Source organism: Emydura macquarii, unplaced genomic scaffold (assembly GCF_026122565.2).
Source record: "Emydura macquarii macquarii isolate MOO-44397 ecotype Brisbane River unplaced genomic scaffold, CSIRO-AGI_Emac_v2 contig_212, whole genome shotgun sequence".
Classification (NCBI taxonomy): Eukaryota; Metazoa; Chordata; order Testudines; family Chelidae; genus Emydura; species Emydura macquarii.
The window spans coordinates 3,311,228-3,331,293 of record NW_027130349.1 but is presented as its reverse complement, the minus strand read 5'-3'; the positions used below and the strand labels follow the sequence as shown (position 1 = coordinate 3,331,293).

Below are 20,066 nucleotides of genomic sequence, written 5' to 3'. Positions count from 1 at the left end.
TAAGTCTAGATCACCACCAAGAGTTTCAAACAGCAATCAAACATTTTATCGATCTCTTTCTTCCACCCCTGTTCCGACTCCATTTTTGAGAGTTTACTCCCTTTACTGTGAAGAGGATTTTGAGGTTTTATATATTTGTGGTGAAGGAAATGGACCACTTATTATAAGGTACTTTCCCCCCTATCTTTCACTCCTCTTCCTCCAGCCAGGAGGGAGAAAGGTTGTTCTCTGGAAGCCTGTCTCAAGGCTAACAAATAGAAAGTTACTTACTGATATGAAGTCAGTGGCAGTTCAGGGATGGTTAGCCCCTTCACGATTCGACCCAAATACTTCATTGCATTGTATTTGATTCATTTTACTTTTGGAAGAACAAACTTATAATCTATGCTGATCCTGGCCATGAGTCTGGTCTCCAAACAACAGTACTGTCTGCCAAGGATTCTCCTGAGAAAGGACTGCAATCTACTGTGCAGCACTTTCTCCTTCCCTCTGTATTAGCTCTATTCCAAGAGTTTACCCAGACCAGAAGAGGCATCAGGGTAAATTCCTTTTTATGATCAGGCAGACATAAAGCTGCTTGGTCATTGGAAAACCTTTTATTTTTAAGGTTACCAGACAGACAATAAGAGTTAGACAAAGAATTTCATGGTGCTCCACCTGCTTATGCCTACTTGGACAGAATTGGATGGGCAGGAAATAAGTAAATAGGAGTTTGTTTTCTAGATTTTGTTTTGATAACTAGGGTCATTTAGCTCTTTCTAATAGAGAAAGAGGTTGTGTTTGAGGCCCTCTTCAGGTGAGACTATTTTCTCATCCTGATAAAAGAAAGATTTTAAAACAAACAATATAATCAGGGAACAACAGCAGCCAATTCCAAGGGAATGATAGAAATTAAGCAGCAGAGTTTGGTAGCAGTGAAAGAAAAATAAAAAGACAGAAAGATCCTATCTGGTTTTAGTGCCTCCCCAGTCTTCTCTAACCAAGTTAGGCTCTGATCTGCTGGCACAGTGACCTCACTGGGGTTCCTCAGAGGTCCATAAGTACATGCTAGATAATCCAGTTGTAAGATAGTATAGATGGTTTTAAAATCATGAATGGTGTGGAGAAAGTAAATAAGGAACTGTTATATCGTGTTCACATAACACAAGAGCCGGGGTCACCCAGTGAACTTAAAAGGCAGCAGGTTTAAGACAAACAAAAGGAAGTATTTCTTCACACAATGCACAGTCCACCTGTGGAACTCATTGCCAGGGAATGTTGTGAAGGCCAGAATTATAACTGGATTCAAAAAAGAATTAGATAAATTCATGGAGGATAGGTCCATCAATAGCTATTAATGAAGAGGATCAGGGATGCATCCCCATACTTTGGGGTCCTTTGCTTCTGACTGGGAGTGGATAACAGGAGATGGATCACTTGATAAATGCCCTATTCTGTTCATTCCCTCTGAAGCACCTGCCATTGGCCACTGTCAGAAGACCGGATACTGAGCTAGATGGATCATTGGGCTGACTTGGCTGTTCTTATAGGACCTGCATTTTGAATTTTGCCTACTTGAACAGTTGAATTTTGAATATGAATCAAGTTCTGTTTCTTTAATTAAAAACTTTCATCTGTTAAATACTGTAGAGTGCGTTGTAGGACAGGTTGCTACCCAGGTACGCCCAAGTCTGTTTTACCTCTTCCGGAGGCCCCAGTAGTTCTATTCAAACTTTGCAAGTATAAATAGCCCACAGGGTTCTTCATAAAAAAAGCCTTGTGCACATACACAATAACAGGAGTCCCACAACCATAATTCAGAATTCTCCAGCACAGTCCAGGTACTACATTCAGACTTTCAAGTCTCCACAGTCCATCAACACGTCAAATATAACTCCAGGGTCTCTTTTTAGACTCTCTGGTATCTCTCACTATGCTTCACCCCAAGCCCTCTAGCTGAGGCAATTCTCCATCCTTGTACATTCTGACATTTGGTTTTAGGGACCCAAAGACATGGGCAGGCTCACCCCTACATCACTCCCCAGTCTTCAGCTCTCTCCGCTTCAGCTCAGACATACCCCCTCTGCAACTCTCAGTCCTCTCTGGCCATGGCTGTCAGGCCTGGAGAAGTTTGTAGGAGACCCTCCCCTCCTCCCCCGCCTGCCTTCACCAGCGTGATCTAGCTCTGCTGCTCAACTAGAGAACCTCTCAGTGCTCCCTCCTTCAGGGATATTCTCTTCCTGCAGCTCTCAGCCCAGCTCTACTCTTCTGCTGAGTGCTCTCTACTTCTCTAAAAACCCCCGGCTTGCTCCCTCGACTCTAGGTTCTGCTCTCTCTGTTCAGCCTTACTGCTCTCATTTATAATTCCTAAGGGCAGCCTCATCCTCTTTATTCCACCAAACCAGGGAGTACTTGGACTGGAACAGGAGCGGTGGGCCCAAATTCATTTAAGGGGCCAGCTACCGTGTTACTGAGCATTACATATTGACTGGAGAAAACTGCCTTCAACTGTGATGTGGTTTGACTCTTATGGTGCTTTCTACTTAATAAAATAAATTATATCAAGAGAGGTAAGTTGTTTTGAACTTGTTCTATTTATTGACTAGTTACTTCTTGCCTGGTTCTTTCAATTTTGACATTTATGCCTTGCATTGGCCATTGTGTGGAATATTAACAAAGAGTAACACTTGAAATATAAGCCTCTATGTCCTGATATAAAATGAACTACCCAAACAATATTGCACATTACAAAGATATTGATGTCTGTGCCATCGTCCAGAGGGACAATAACAAAACCAGAGAAAGCCATCGTGATGCTAAATTTTGATTCTACTATCTGACATGTTAGTTTGCAAATATAAATACTTAGATAAAGAAAAACGTGTCATGTTCAGCAGTCAGCACTAATGGGAACAAGCAGTGCTACAGCTGTGAGAAAATCTTTCAGAGACTTGCTTTTATTCTTCAAAAGGGAATCTCCTGCTAGTAGGAATGTATGCTATAAATAAAAAAATAATATTACACTCTCTAATCTAAGTCCCCTCAGAGCTGAAAGTTCTATAAAAATTCCTAAAGGTTAACATTTTATTTCAGGACACATAGGCAAAGTATTACAGTGCAGTGACTTCTTCACTTTTGTATGTCAATACAGCAGATCAGAAAAGGTACACGTGGGATGGCATCTGCTACCAAGTACTGCTGTAGCAAAGTCTTGGTGACTTGCTTCCTCCTTTGAAAAACAATAGCGCTGTCACGGAGAGAGAGTAAGTCTTTTCTGCAGAGATGGCTCCAGGCACCCTTTCCCCTTTATGAGCCATCATTGTCCTTCTGAAGAATCATCACCATTAAGGAGAGAGGAACAAACTTTCAGTTGCCAGAGGACGTGATTCCTGCCTCGCCAACACTCATTCTTGATCAGCAATATGGAGTCAGAATGATACCAGATATAAGTTTTCTGTCAGAGGGCCTGATCCTGAAAGGTGCAGAGCATCTGCAACTCCCAGTGAAGCTGATTATCACCAACATACAAATCAAGATTCAGAAAGGGAGCACAGCCCATCTAACGATCTTATGAATACTGGGAAAAATTAAGAAATCTCAAATTTTTTATGCAGGTTTGTACTAGCTTACAGGGAAATCTACCAAGAAGCCTCAGGACTTGGAGACCCCAAAACCCATTCATTAACCGGGCGATTAAACACAAATCCCATTGATCTATGAGTCTGAGTTCTTACTGGCAGAAAGTTCAGATCCAACAGAACTTGGATCCAGAGATGCATATTAAGGATGGGTCATGACCACCGGAGAAACATGGGGCCAGGTGGGCACCCAAGCTGCTTCTATCTTCCATCTGTTGTTTCCCTGTCTTTGAATTTAGCATGTTATTGTGTTATGCATTCTGAGGCATGATCTGAGATGCCCCATAACTCATAACACCTTAGCATACCAAATTCAAACACTAGAGGTACCAAATGACAGAAAGGCAATATATGAGGCCTACCTTTGAGGCATCAAAGCACACCAAGAATCACAGCGTGAAGCAGCTTCAGTGACATTTCCAACCCCCTTATCTGAGGGGGCAATGGTTGTTCCCACACCCCTGAGCTCTATAAATGGTAGTGCTGTTAATTTGATAGAGCGTGAGTTCCCACTGTCTGTGCCACCATGGCATATCTCTCTCCTCTCCTTTTCCTGGATGTTCTTGCCTCCCAGCCCAATGTGTGCTGCTTTCATGGATTAACTCTATCCTATTTGTTTGACCTTTTGGATTTCTACTCTTCAATCCAATTAATTTATTTATATTCTCTTTATATTACTTTTTTTTAATCTCAGAAGGATAATCAGAGCTGTATAGTATTATGGACATTTTCCCATTGTGGTCTTTGATTATGGAACTTAATTTCTTTATACAGTACAATCTCGGAGACACTGTATGTTATTTTTAGGAGAAGATCTTCTAGAAAACTAGTTCATTTGATAATAAGCGACTAATAATAAATGGTACAATGAAACATAAAAGCAGGGAATACGTAACAATGTTTGACCAAAAATAGATTGCAGAGTCAGTGGTGCCATTTGTCTTATATAGTACCTCAGTGACAAGAAAGCACAGAAAAGAAAAGAAACAACATACTCATAATTCTGTAAATATGCTTTGAGTATTACTGTACTTGAAGGCAGCTTGGAAAATTCTGCTCTGTAACTAAAATCCTGAAATGCTGTATGTACATTTATTATTTGCCACTTTGGAAGTCTGTAGATCACTTTATTTCCCATTTTCATTATTTACTTATTTTTTTTAAAAATTCAGTATTATTATGAACCTGAACGTGCAATCTGATCTGCACAGATGGATCAAATTGCACAATTAGTGTATAAAATGTTATCATTAGTTGTAATTGACTGAAAATAGGGGATTTTATGAAGGATTGTAATGGGTTCTTTCCTTCTCAGCCCTCCCTATGCACAATAGCCATAGGTTCACTCTCAACCTGGATCTAGAAGTACAATATATTAACATGTAACAATCTTTAAAAATGAACCAAAAGAGACTTATGTAACATAATCATATCCCATCAAATCAGTGCTGTGGCCCTCGTCCTTGACTTTGCCTCTGACACCCCTCACATTTGGCCCAATCCAGCAAGTGATGAGGTGAGGATGAAGTCATTTAAGTCAATGAGACTCCATGAGAGCACAGGATTAATTGAAGGACTGAAGTCAAAGGTTCTGATCATGCAAACACTTATGCCCGTGCTTAACTGTACTACTAGCAGTAGTCCTATTTCCAATGATAGTGAAGTTAAGCTCATGCATAAGTGTTTGCAGGATCAGGGCCAAAGTTTGTATAAATAGCTAGAATATTTACAGAATTCTCTTTTCCTTTCTCTGTCCCAAGTTTCTAGCCTAACTGCACAAAATACTTCCAACAGGCAGGCAGATGAAATGGTGGGCTTTCTAAAAGGTAATACACAAAAAGAAGTTGTATTTCTTTAAATATTTTTTCATTTCAAGCAATGTCTCCTTTAAAATAATAATAACAGATAGCTCTTATGTAGTACTTTTCATCTTTAGAGATCAATGTACTTAACAAGGTAGGTCAGTATTAAATTACTTCCATTTCACAGGCGGGGAAACTAAGGCACGGAGAAGTGAAGTGACTTGCCCTAAGTCACCAAGCAGGCCAGTGGCAGAGCAAGGAATTGAACCAAGGTCTCCTAAGTCCCAGTCCAGTGCCCTTTTTTGCAGATTTTCAAGTAACAATATCCGAGTGTCAATACAAAATGCAAATATTGGCCTCAGTCCTACAACTAGAACAACAGGGCTCCCTGTGGGCATGAGGGTGACCAGATATCCTGATAATATCAGGACTGTCCTGATATTAGGGGCTTTGCCTTATATAGGCAACTATAACACCTCCCCCCTCCCCCTGGCAAAAAAAAGTCTCTTGATTTTTCACATTTACTGTATCAGAAACCTAGTCTGGCCCTGTGGTTTCAGCTGGAAGATGGGTAGTGCCATTTGGGGAGTGGTGAGTGGAGCTGTTTGTTTGCATATGGTACCTGTGCATATGGGAAAGCTACAGATGGGAACTTTGTGCTAGGGCAACCTGGATATATTTCTTAACTCCAATAGAAAGCATCCAACTAACGGGGAGTTGACAAACTTTTTAATGGGGGGGAGGGGCGGAGGCTCTAGAGTCTAAAAAAATCCACAAGACTGTAATGAGGCATGAAGGTGGGCACCGTGAGAGCTTTCATCGGCCCAACTTCAGCAGGCCTTGAGGGTAGCCAGAGCTCTTCCTGGGGCGACCCATCAAAACCATTCCTGGTCTCTCTGCTCGCCTGGGGCCAGCCCCGCTCCTCCAACACCCCTGCAGCCTCTACCGCCTCCGCAGCTTCTGTGCTATGCCTACACCCCTCCACTGGTAATCAAGTGCCCCTGACTTCTGGTGTTTACTGGTCAGTGCAACCCCGAATGACGGGGGGCTTAGCTATCCCTGCCCGTGGGCGAGCAGAGCAGAGCAGAGCAGAGTGCTTAGAGGGGGGAGAGGCTCCTTTACTCTCCCAAGACCCAGGGCCTGTGCCCTGCCCTGCCCTGCCCTGCCCCCCCACTGAAGTCAAAGGGCCGGGCTCAGGCTCTGGCACAACCTCTGGCCCAGCCGCCTGCGTGCTCGGCGCTCCCTGCTGGCCGGCTCCGGGGCAGCAGCAGGCGGGGTGGGGTCTGTGGGCCCGAACCCGGCCGTGGTCAGGCCGGCGCCAGGCAGGTGCACGGAGCCGGAGCCGGAGCCAGACTCAGTGGCCGCTGGGGGCGTCCCCACATCGCGCCGCGCAGGAGGAGCATGGCCGCCCGCTATGACCGCGCCATCACCGTCTTCTCCCCGGACGGGCACCTCTTCCAAGTGGAGTACGCCCAGGAGGCCGTGAAGAAGGGCTCCACCGCCGTGAGTGCGACCCGACCCGCCCCGCCGCAGCCGCCCCCGGAGCGAGGGGAGGGTGGGGAAGGAAAGGAGGCGCCCCGTCGCCGGGGGATGCGGTAGGGGAGCTTCCCCTGCGGGGTGGGGCTGCGATAGAGACTCGCTGTCCGGGGAAGAGTTGTGGTTGTGGTGGTGTGCGCCCATCGGGGGGACACACGGTCACTCCCGGGCCAGTTGTGCGCCTAATACATTCTGCAAACTTGGGCATATTTGATTCGTGAAACGAACCACGGAATCGGGCCAGTTTCAATTACTTCGGTAATTGATTCCAAAATACCGGCCAGCACATCTGTCTGTCACAGTACGGGCAACAAACCCGAGTCAGGAGATGTCTTTTGACAAACAGAGTCCTTAGCGGGCATCTTAGTGCAGACCCTTGCGTATTAATCCACTGACACTACAATGGAGAACCAACCGTATTTCTTGCACCCCTCGGAAGCAATGCAAAGGCTTGGGGGAGTTGGGGGTAAGGGAGCAGCTGAGGAAGAAGGAAGTAATTGCTAGGAAGGAGCCTGGGCGTGCACCTGGAGGGTTGTTGGGTGTGGATGGGAGAAGTATGGAACAGGTATTGGGGTGAGGGGCAGAGGGATTGTTAGGGAGCCTCCCCCATGCAGACGCTGGCTGACCACTAGCCTCTCCCATTCGGTCAGGCACATCTGCCTGTGCCCATGTGTCCCTTCACCCCCACTCAGCCACTCCCACCCCCATGTGTCCCTGCACTCCCACTCAACCACCCCCTCCGCTCCCATGTGTCCGTGCACCTCCACTCCCATTCGGCCCTCATCCCAGTCTGTCCCCGCCACTAACCCTTCTAAGCCACAGTGTATGTGACCCCCAGCAACCCCATGTGGCCTGCTTTGTTTGTTCTTCCCCATACCTCTTGACCTGGCTCAGCGGGCAGGGCGCTTTGAGAAATGCAGTCTCTTCTCCTCCCTATCGACTGCTGACTGATAGGACCAGTGAGTGAGCCGGCTGCCCTCTGTTCTGCTGCCACAACATTCCTTAGTGGGCGAAAGGTACTGCAGCGCTTCTCCAGCAGAATGTATTTTCTGCGGAGAAAAATAAAATCTCTGAGGGACATGAATTCTGCATGTGCGCAGTAGCACAGAATTCCCCCAGAAATAGCACATTGATGGGGGTGACTTCCTGCCCCACGTATGTACCTAGAGACTGTCTTAAGCCATGAGGAGAATGGAGCTTGGAAGCTCCCTCCTGGCATGAGGTGTTGAGTCTTACCATCCATGCTTGGGATGGAGAATGTTGTTATGTGTGTTGCAAGGTGGCGTTTACCCTCATGAGCCTTGTGCCATTTAAAAAAACAGCAAAGGCCTCTCTCCTTCAGATTGTTCCCAGAGCAGCTCAAGATACCAGCCCTGATTGGTTTGCTGCAGAAAGGAAGAGCCTTTTAGTAGGGGTTAGTAACTTCACAGCACAGATCCCCACTAAAAAAGGAAGGAAAGTGCCTCCTACAGGTGTAGTAAATTAGGAGATGCCCAAACTGTCTAGCTGTGGGGCCCATGTGAGCAATCTGGCAGGAGCCCAAATGTCATCCCAAATATGCATAAAACAGAGCAGACAGCTGGGTTGTCTGTAATATGGAGAGGTGTGGCTTGCAGGGTTTGCTGGTATTATTAGCACACCATCCTCTAGCTTGATCTGTGTTGTCCACATAGAGCATATAGACATACAGGAGATCCAGTCTTAGGTAATGACAGGAAAATATTGATTCAGGTTTCCCACGCACAGAATAGGTGACTCCTTGCCTAGTTCATGACTGCCTAGAAGAAACTGTTTAAACACTTATAGGGCTCGATGTGGTCATGCAGGAAGGTCACAGAGAAGTCAAGCTCTAAAAGACAAATTACACGAGCATGCACACACACAAAGTTCTTAATCCTGCAAGAAGTTGGGCACAAGTAGACCTCACTGACATGGTTGCAGGTGTCTGCTTGCATAGAACAGTTTGCAGGACTAGCACTTTAAAAGCAAGAATAAAAGGTATAATGGGGAGAAAATGGAAATGTTATAAGAAATCATCTATAGAAAACTCTCCAGGACTAATTAAAATGTCTTGGGAAGCTGCAATAGCTCTAAACAAATAGAATTCATGGACATACTGGGTTTGTTTTTTTTTTAAAGGATAGGATTTTTACAGTGGGTATTTTTAAGATGCAGTGGAGGTATGAGACCAGTGAATGTATCTTTCCTAAACATTCTAAAACTCCAGCTTATATCTTTGTATTCGGTAATGCTTCCTACATTTGTTGTTGTGACCTCTGACCTCACGTGAAGTTGAGCTATATTTATGTATATGGGTGACAGAAAATGTCAGGAGAAGCTCGTCATTACTTAGGCTTCAGTAAAGGTTTAATTTTAGGAACGTGATGGTGGTAGGGGATGATATTGGAGTATTTGTCATGAGAAAGTTGTATATGTAAGGGACATGAAGTTTGGGGCACTTTGCAGTCTGAGGTACCTTTCTGTCTTGGGTGCCTGTGTGAGTGAGGCAGTTCCATGATTTCTGCTTGCCATTCCCCACCCCACTGCCTCTGAAAAAAAGAAAGGAGAGAGTATTTCTTCTGTTTGTTTGTCCTCCCCTGCCAGGGTAGTGGTACTGTTTTTTGGCAGCTCTGTCTTGGAGGAGGGGATGTCTGTGAGCTTTCTGACTCTCTCTTGGGACCTAGCAGCTCTCAAACTCTGTTAGAGTAGGGAATGCTGAGCAATCTCCAATTCATTTTCTCTTTCAGAGCACTTTGAAGTCTGACAAGGTGCTAATCAGAAGTTTTCTTTCTTTTTTTTTGCTCAGTGATTCAGTCATACAGGAAATAAGTTCTGATAAGGGTAGGGAGAAAATACCAAGTAATACAATAATAAAAGAAAGATAGAAACAAAGCTCTCATACACTATTGAGATGTTGACTTTTGTCTCTGCTATGACAACAATGCCAGCCTTTGTTGCTCATCTCTCCCATTCTGCCCCTTACGCATGGTTGGAGCTTACCATAAACATCCACAAAGTACATCATTATCCTCTATAAAACCCCTCCTTAGAACTCTCTTTTGCCATGATGCCTACAAAAAATCTTGATAACAGTTAGGCAGCTGGCGTATTAATACCACAGGCTTTCATGCTGACCAGTATTGTCTCATTGTTTCCTTCTGCTCCTCTGTCTGTCTGTATTCACCTATTGTAACTTGTCTTATAGCTTAGATTGTAAATTCTTTGGGCAGGAATTGTCTTTTTTGTTCTGTGATTGTACACCCATCTACTCCAGTGGGCTGTTGGTCTGCGACTGGGATTCTTAGGCATTACTGCAATACAAATAATAAATAAGATATCCATAGCTTCTCAGTATGGCATCATGCACACTTTACCATCTTCCTTTCTAACAGAGGTCAAATATTACTGTTTAGTACTTGTTGAGTACCATCACTGTGGAGAATGTAACAGTGTTGGGTCCTTATTCTGCAAAGAATTAGGCATATGCATAATTTCATTCTCATATCTTGAGGCTTTAAATGCAAATGGTCATTCTTATCCTAAGTACCATAATATCTTAATTATATTGTTAATGATGAAAAATTTTCTATTTATAAAGTTTAATTATTTTTTTATTATGATTTAACAGGTTGGAATTCGAGGGCTGGACATAGTTGTATTGGGGGTAGAGAAAAAGTCTGTTGCCAAACTTCAGGAAGAAAGAACTGTGAGAAAGATTTGTGCACTTGATGATCATGTCTGCATGGCTTTTGCAGGTATTGGTTATAGAGTTGTTGCTCTGTGGAGCATCTTATTGCAGATATATGTTGTGCAAGAGGCCTTTCAAGACCTGTGCCTGGATTTAAGAAAAAAAAATTACTCAGATGATCAGTATAGTTCAGCAAACTGGTATGAGGATATGAAGGCTTTCGCTTTTACATCACAGGTTTAAATGTAATGATCAAAAATCACTACCAAATGATGGTTTTTTCAGTGGCTGGTGTTTGGTCTTTTAGAAAATTCTGAATATTTAGGGGCTTTTGATAAATTTTTCTTTTTTTTCTTTCTTGCTCAGGTAAATATGTATATCATTAGCAGTGATGGGGTCAGTTGGGGCAGCAGAGGCTGCCTGTAGAGTGGTGGAAATAGCCTTAAGCAGACCAAGGGAGAAGAGAACATGGTACCTGTGACCCTATCCACAGCAAAAGAAACTTGGGTAATATTGGAAAGACTCCCACAAAGATAGGACAGACATTATGGGACTGGAAAAGCACACCTATTCTTCTTCACTGTATCTGCCCCTGGAATCCCTTTCTGAGGGCCTGGGGAAAAATATCCTCTTATGCATGGGACAAGCAACTAGTGTGGAGTGGGAAGGAGTAGGTGTGAAAAGAGAAGAGATGGGCCATAAAAAAACCCTGAATCCCCTCTTTTTAGGCTGCCGTGGTGCTCCTTTCAGCTCTCCCTTCCCTTGTTTATTCTACAGCCTGCTCTTGCTGGGCCTGTCTCTTCTGATTATGCATGAGTCTGCTTGAACGGGAGTGGAACTTCTATCTGCAAAATGGAAGGAAAAGGAAAGCATCAGTTAGGGGTACTCTATAGACTCATAGACTTTAAGGTCAGAAGGGACCAATATGATCATCTAGTGAGTCTGACCTCCTGCACAATGCAGGCCACAGAACTTCACCCACCCACTCCTGTAATAGACCCCTAACCTATGACTGAGTTAATGAAATCCTCAAATAATGGTTTAAAGATTTCCATGTACAGAGAATCCACCAGCAACTGACCCATGCCCCATGCTTCATTGTTCAAAACACATGCACATACATGCGTACACAGACAGACATGCACACACACAGAGCATAATTAGTCATTTACACACCCTAACCCTTATTTTTATAAAAAGTGATAAATGAATAAAACTGCTGAGGTTTTTATGGAAGGATCAGCAGGAGAATCCTAAGATGTCCTTTAGCTTCAACAGCTCTTTAGTGCCCACCTTGCTGCACCGTTTCTTGTATGAGGAAAAAAGGAATGTAATATAATTAGATCCTGCAAACACTTGTGCATGTATTTAATATTAAGCACACAAATAGCCTTATTGACTATGTTTGCAGGATTGAAGTCTGAGAGATGAGAGTGGAGAGACTTTCTGAAGAGGATATAAGGGTGTATTTTATGTTAGAAGAAGGTGTAACAAATAAGCTTTGGTTGTCACTTGACCATGATAATTAAAGGGACACTGTCTATTTAAATCAAGCTTCTATCTCAAAATGTCTCACTTACTACTGTTACAGGCAATATGGAAGTTTATTAAAACTAAGCAAAGTAGAGAACAATATTTTTCATCCTTTTTTTCTTTCCTTCTCTGTTTTTCTTTTGTGCAATTGACCATACTTTGTTACACTTTGTGGGTGATTGATTTCCCTTCTGTAGTCAGACTCACACAGAGGAAAATGACTTTCACAAAGCAAAGAGGGAGGGGAAAAATGTGTTTGTAAAAACACAAAACTTCGCAAGAGGCTCACAACAGATGTAATACCAGAAACTACTTTTTAACTCATTTTTTAAATGGACTAAATTTCAAGTTGTTGATAACCCCTTGAAGGTGCAGTGATTTGTTTTTGTTGCTAATGCAGGTGCTCAGTAAATCTCTGTTTCTTAATCTTAAAATAATTAATGTAATTTTTGCATCCTATTTGGAGTGGATACTTTCTGTCTCTGTTAATATCAGTTTTTGAGCGAATTGTTTTTGAAACTAAACAAAAAAACTTTGCTTCAGTAGTACATTTCTTCTTAAATTATATATTTATTGTTTGATAAAAAAAATATATATGCGTTGTTGTGACATATTTGATCATTATAATTATGTAGGTCTGACTGCTGATGCTAGAATAATAATTAACAGAGCCCGTGTGGAGTGTCAAAGCCATAAACTTACGGTTGAGGATCCAGTCACAGTAGAATATATAACTCGCTACATAGCAACTTTAAAGCAGGTAAGTATCTTACTAAGTGTTGTTAGTTTTCTATAAAGGCCTTTGGATAACACTATTTAAAAGCAAACAAGCTGCTTCTCTTTCACAGCAATAGAAATAGAAACCAGGTGTCAGATTACCAGTAAAAAAGGGGATCCTGGTTAAATTTTCTATTACAGGTCTTTTAAGAATGTAAATAGTGTTTGGAAGAAGTAATATCAGTATTTTCCACAAGGAAATAGTTTCCATTATTAGCTTTTCTGTTTTTTGAAGATCACCTGCAAATATCACTCCTGCTTTATTCTCATGTTCCGTAGTCCTTTTCATGCCTTTCCTAGCTTATTTGGAAATGAAAATATATTATGGTATAACAAAAAACTAAGATAATTTAAAAAAAAACAGCTTTTTTTCAGATCAATACTAGCTAGTGTGAAGGGCTGAATTTAAGGTAACACTTATAGATGCAGATCCTTACTCTCAAAGTGCCTTTCTTAATATTAGCAGAACAGCTAGGAGTAGTTTAATCAATCATAAGTTTATGGGGAGATGTCTGTTGAAATCTGCTAATAACAGTACCCAGCACCCTATTTGCAATAGCTTCATATGTAAAAATATTTAAAAGCAATCTGTTTCTTTTTTAAATTCCTATAATTTGTTTAGACCTAGTTGAGAACATTTTATAGTGTACTTTGTGTCTCACTAGAAGCCAAATTCTGCCTTCAGTTACTCCTGTGCAACTTCACTAGGGTTGTACAAATATAACACAGGGCAGAATTTAATCACAAAATTTTAGGAATTGCATTCTCCCAATGGAACGTCAGTAATAATCAGTTAAAGGTTAAATTGCTACAAGAGCCTTTTCAGTTTTAGGCTGTTTCATATGTGTTAGGCTGATAACATTCCATTAAGTTAAAAATGTTAAAACTGTACATATTGTTCATAGCGCTACACACAGAGCAATGGACGTAGACCTTTTGGTATTTCTGCCTTGATTGTGGGCTTTGATGATGATGGTAGTCCCAGACTGTATCAGACAGACCCATCTGGTACATATCATTCCTGGAAGGTAAGTTCCAACTTAATTCATAAACTGTACTGCAAAATTGTATATATCTTAGTGCAAATATTTGCATAGGCAGTGTATCCCAATGAAATCTGATGTTATATTTTATACTTTGGAGCCACAGAACCAAAGAATCTGTTCCATGCTTTCAGCACGCTAGTTACAGTTGTTTGAGCATAACTTAGGGCATGTTTACATGGGAATAAAAGAACCGCGGCCCAGCCACAGCTCATTTGGGTCTGCTCATTTGAGCTGTGGGGCTAAATATTGCAATGTAGATATTTGGGCTTGGGCTGGGGCTCTGGGCCTCTCACCCGTCACAGGGTCCCAGAGCCGAGCCCAAACATCTGCACAGCAGTTTTACAGCCTCAGAGCCCGAGGCCTGCGTGCCTGAGTCAGATGATCTGAGCTAGCTGCGGGTGTTGAATTGCTATGTAGATGTACCCTCAGCCTTATAATTAAAGAAGTAGTTAATCCATAGCAAAACTAAGAAAATAAATTTAAAATATATACAACGGCAAACATATTGCATGGTTAATGGGTGTATGGTGTGTCTGATAATGAAGAGAGAAACTCTCCAGAGTGAATGTTGAACCAGATTCCTATTTCAGGCTCCCTCTCTCCCAGGGAAAAATGGGGACATGGCCTGAAAATGACCATATTTACTCTGAAAGCAAACGAAAACATAAGAGAAGTTTGAAGACAGTGGGTCAAACTTTGAGTTACAGGTCAAACTACTGTAACTAAAAATATTTTTTGTCTAAAATTTTGTTTGTCTTCCTTTTGCTCAAAAACAGCTTGTTACTACTCTTTGAGCATTCTAGTTCCATTTATAGGTATCACCTGAGCCCCTTCCCAGCTGGGTCTGATAATTGCACAGGACTGTTGGCCCCAGGTCCTTAAAGGGGAAGACCATGCTGTTACAGCAGGAAAGTTGGAGAGTGATCTATTTATGGAAAAAGGGCTTCTGGTATGAAAAAGCTTGAGAACCACTATTCTAATACTTTCATGTCATCAGGTGTTAGAAGACCTAGGACCACTAATTATATTTTCAGAGAGCTTCAAATTAACGAGGTTTATTATGTTGTTTTTTCTTCCCTTCTTAAAAACGTAAAGGTTTAGAAATCTTGAAAATGTTGCTGTGAAATAGTGAAATAAAGTCTTTGCTGGCAAATATCGCAAAACCCAAATTGCATGTTACATAGTGATAGTGGGGGATTTGCCAAATCAGTATCATGCACAAAATGTGTGCAGACCTATATGGGTTTGATTAGGTAAGATTAGTTTACATTGTGGTGAGATACATAACTGTGTGTCTTCTACAGGCAAATGTAATTGGTCGCAATGCTAAAACGGTGCGTGAATTTTTGGAGAAGAATTACACAGAAGAAGCTATAGCGACTGACTCGGAAGCTATCAAATTAGCAATAAAAGCTTTGCTAGAAGTATGTAATCCAGTACAATGCATACAATAAACGCTTTCAGAAAAGCTTGTTTTTCCTCGTTTTGTAACGTACTTGTAATGATGTTCTTCTTGTACACTAGGTTGTGCAGTCTGGTGGAAAAAACATTGAACTTGCAATAATAAGGAGAAACCAACCACTGCAGGTATGAGTTATTGATTACATACGAATAAAAAGATACTTTCTATACAGAATCTTATGACAAAAATTATTCTAGTTTACACTTGTGCATTTCACCTGGATATATAAAATGTCCCTAACATCTGGTAAAACAATGTGATGTAACTTCTGTTGTGTCTCTGTAGATTGATGATACTATGAGCTATATAGTAACTGCTTATAATTTATAATATATGATAAGAAGCTGTGTTGGGAACATTTAGTGCAAGGAAAAAGCTCTGGGAAAGAATATGAAAACATACTTTTCTGTATTGTTTGTGGGAGAAATTACTACATAGTTTACACAGTGAGACTGATAGCAAAATTTGATTATAGGGGATGTTCCTGTTAGAGTGGAAAAGACAGACTCTAGACATGAAAATTAAAAAATAGGATTTCCATAGAGTATTTCCCTTCTTTTGGAATAAACAACTCCATTCTTCTTCATACATTACCCCCATAATAGATAAGTGTACATAATCTCTTTAAGCAAATTTAACTGTTTGAGTTGTCTGGAACTTTATTAAAATGTGATATTTAGTGCTCAGTCCCAAATGACAGGATTTATTTGGGGTATTGTAACTTTTAGTTATTTCTGCTGTATCCGAAAGAAGCCCAGATCTAGAAGAAACTCTTGATAAGTCAAAAGATTTTGACTCATAAAGATAAATGATGGTTTGTGTACTTCTGGAATAAATGCATCTTCTACAAACTGCATTAATCATTACACCCTTAGCAATGTATCACCGTTTCCTGCGGTAACACCCACATCCTGTAGAACCAAGTTCAGTAAACCTTTATGTCCATGCACTGCTGTCATGAATTCTGTATGATGAGGGTGAATCAAATCATGAATTGTCAATTGAATCTTGCTGGCTAGAAGTGTAGCCAAAATTACATATGTATTTAATCACAGATAGAGTGATAGGAAAGACAGCATTTTAGAAGAGGTTTATTGCTACGAAGGCCTGGAAAGGTGAAGGTGATGTGAAAGTGCATCAACTCAGCAGGAGCTCCCCAGGACACTTGCTTCTGGGAATGCAGAGAAAATGAGGACACTGCCTAACCCTTTGAAAGAGTATGGCATGTAGTTAATGGATAAAAGTGGCCCTGGGTATCCTTTTGAAACTTTAACACTTCAGAAGTACATTGAGGAGCTGAGAAATGTAATTGAATCTAAGGATTATAAAATTGCAGATGGATGCGTATTAGTTACACTTTATGCAATTCTTTGTCCTATGTTCCATTTCAGATTTTTAGTGCAAAGGATATTGAATCACAAGTTGCAGAAATAGAGAAGGAAAAAGAAGAATCTGAAAAGAAAAAGAAGAAAAGTATTTAAATCCCAAATAAATGTTGATGGCTGTTTATTAAAATGTTTCCAAAGTTTTAACACACACTAGTTGACCACAATATTTACAGCTGCTGAATAAATTTGTCTGTTTCATTATTGAATACTCTAGTTTTCTGAAGCCTGTCAGAATTACAAATGTGCTAGTCCTAATATGCTTTGTATTCACTATAGTGTGCAGATATTTGCACCTTACCATTCCTTCATTTTTTATATATTCAGCATTAAAAGGCATTTGTAAACTTCCTATAAGCAAATCATCACCAAACTATTTGGCACATCTCTGTACAAGTTATTAAAGATTTCTAAGTGTTCTATTTTTTCATATGTAACTTTTTGCAAATTTGATTACGGTTTGTGTTTACATACTATTACTGGTATATATGCAATGCAAATTAAGAATTCAATAAAGTTCTGATTTATGTTTTGACTGTTTAATTTACTATGTTGTTACATTTTCCAAAGCACATTGCACTGCTAGTCTCTCTGTATTGTAGATGGCACAATACTTTGAATTGCACCACTGCTTAAATGATAGAAATACCTTCCATTAGTGGATTTATACAAGATAGTGAATGGTATTTTTCTTAATGCATTTTTATTATATTTAACTTCAAGATTTCAAAATCTTAACTGATGAAGCCTATCATTTATTGGACCAACAGAAGTTGCTCCAATAAAAAGATACTACCTCACCTACCTTGTCTGTCTAATATCCTTGGACCAACACAGCTACAACTACATTGCATACAAAGCCTATCATGTTAGTATTCCACTGAGAATATATTTGCACAGTTAAATGTTTAGAACTGTGCACCTCTTCTCGGGAATATTTTTTATTGGATCTCCCCTACCACTGCAATTTTTCAGTTGCCCATAGAATCATAGAGTTGGAAGGGACCTCAGGTGGTCATCTAGTCCAACCCCCTGCTCAAAGCAGGACTAACCTCAGCTAAATAATCCCAGCGAGGGTTTTGTCAAGCCGCAGCTTAAAAACGTCTAAAGATGGAGATTCCACCACCTCTCTTGGTAACCTATTCTAGTGCTTCACCACCCTCCTAGTGAAAAACTTTTTCCTAATGTCCAACCTAGATCTCCCCCACTGCAATTTGTTCTATCATCCGCCACCATTGAGAACAGCCTAGCTCCATCCTCCCTGGAACCCCCTTTCAAGTAGTTAAAGGCTGCTGTCAAATCTCCTCTTTCTTCTCTTCTGCAGACTAAACAAACCTAGTTCCCTCAGTCTCTCCTCATAAGTCATGTGCTCCAGCCCCCTAATCATTTTCATTGCCCTCCGCTGGAATCTCTCCAACTTGTCCACATCCTTTTTGTAATGGGGGGCCCAAAACTGGACACGATACTCCAAATGCGGCCTTGCCAATGTCGAATAGAGGGGAATAATCAATTCCCTCGAGCTGCTGGCAATACTCCTACTAACGCAGCCCAATATGCTATTAGCCTTCTAGGCAACCAGGGAATATGTTGACTCATATCCAGCTTCTTATCCACTGTAACCCCCAGGTCCTTTTCTGCAGAACTGCTGCCTAGCTCGTTGGTCCCCAGTCTGTAGCTGTGCATGGGATTCTTCTGTCCTAAGTGCAGGACTCTGCACTTGTCCTTATTGAACCTCCTCAGATTTCTTTTGGCCCAATCCTCCAATTTGTCTAAGTCCCTCTGTATCCTATCCCTATCTTCCAGGATATCTACCGCTCCCTCTAGCTTAGTGTCATCTGCAAACTTGCTGAGGGTGCAGTCTACCCCATCCTCCAGATCATAAATGAAGATGTTGAACAAAACCAGCCCCAGGACCGACCCCTGGGGCACTCTGCTTGTGACCGGCTGCCAGCTAGACATGGAGCCATTGATCACTACTCGTTGAGCTCTATGCTCTAACCAGTTCTCTATTCATTTTATAGACCATTCATCCAACCTATACCTCTTTAACTTGCTGATAAGAATACTGGGGGAGACCGTATCAAAAGCTTTGCTAAAGTCAAGGTATATCACCGCTTTCCCCACATCCACAGAATCAGTCACCTCTTCATAGAAGGCAATCAGGTTGGTCAGGTATGACTTGCCCTGGGTGAATCCATGTTGACTGTTCCTGATCACCTTCCTCTCTTCCAAGTGCCTTAAAATGGATTCCTTGATGACCTGCTCCATGATTTTTCCAGGGATTGAGGTGAGGCTGACTGGTCTGTAGTTCCCTGGATCCTCTTTCCTCCCTTTCTTGAAGATGGGCACTATATTTGCTTTTTTCCAGTCATCAGGGACCTCCCCCAATTGCCACAAGCTTTCAAAGATAATAGCCAATGGCTCTGAAATACATCAGCCAACTCCCTCAGCACCCTCGGGTGCACTGCATCTGGCCCCATGGACTTGTGTATGTCCAATCTTTCTAAATAGTCTTGGACCTGTTCCTTCAGCACTGCGGGATGTTCGTCTCCTCCCCATTCTGTGCCGCACAGTGCAATAGTCTAGGAGCTGACCTTGTCTGTGAAGACAGAGGCAAAAAAGGCATTGAGTACCTCAGCTTTCTCCACATCCTCTGTCACTAGGTTGCCTCCCCCATTCTGTAAGGGGCCCACACTTTCCCTAATCTTCCTCTTGTTGGTAACATACCTGTAGAAACCCTTCTTGTTCTCTTTCACGTCCCTTGCTAGTTGCAACTCCAATTGCGCTTTGGCCTTCCTGATTTCATTCCTGCATGTTCGAGCAATATTTTTATACTCCTCCCTAGTCATCTGATCAAGCTTCCGCTTCTTGTAAGCTTCTTTTTTGTGTTTAAGCTCACCAAAGGCTTCTTTGTTAAGCCAAGCTGGGTGCCTACCATATCTGCTATTCTTTCTGCACATCAGGATGGTTTGTTCCTATGCCCTCAATAAGGTTTCTTTAAAATACAGCCAGCTCTCTTGGATTCCTTTCCCCCTCATATTAGCCTCCCAGGGGATCCTGCTCATCAGCTCCCTGAGGGAGTCAAAGTCTGCTTTTCTGAAGTCCATGGTTCATATCCTGCTGTTCTCCTTTCTTCCTTTTGTCAGGATCCTGAACTCGACCATCTCATGGTCACTGCTGCCTAGGTTGCCTACTTCCCCTACCAAATCTTCCCTGTTTG

General features: G+C 41.8%; 1 protein-coding gene across 1 annotated transcript; it reads left to right on the top strand.

Moving 5' to 3' along the window:
- The first annotated feature begins 6,077 nt into the window (after positions 1–6,077).
- Positions 6,078–17,378, top strand: PSMA8 (proteasome 20S subunit alpha 8). The gene is made up of 7 exons (XM_067545788.1): positions 6,078–6,922; positions 10,584–10,710; positions 12,812–12,936; positions 13,859–13,981; positions 15,304–15,423; positions 15,524–15,586; positions 16,853–17,378. The coding sequence occupies exons 1-7, from the start codon at positions 6,821–6,823 to the stop codon at positions 16,940–16,942; spliced, it is 750 nt and encodes a 249-aa protein (XP_067401889.1). The 5' UTR covers positions 6,078–6,820; the 3' UTR covers positions 16,943–17,378.
- Positions 17,379–20,066: the final 2,688 nt, after the last annotated feature.

Coding starts and splice junctions, on each gene's coding strand:
- PSMA8 (XM_067545788.1), top strand. CDS start 6,821: ATGGCCGCCCGCTATGACCGCGCCATCACCGTCTTCTCCCCGGACGGG. Junction 12,937..13,858: donor ACATAGCAACTTTAAAGCAG/GTAAGTATCTTA, acceptor TATTGTTCATAG/CGCTACACACAGAGCAATGG. Junction 15,587..16,852: donor GGAGAAACCAACCACTGCAG/GTATGAGTTATT, acceptor GTTCCATTTCAG/ATTTTTAGTGCAAAGGATAT.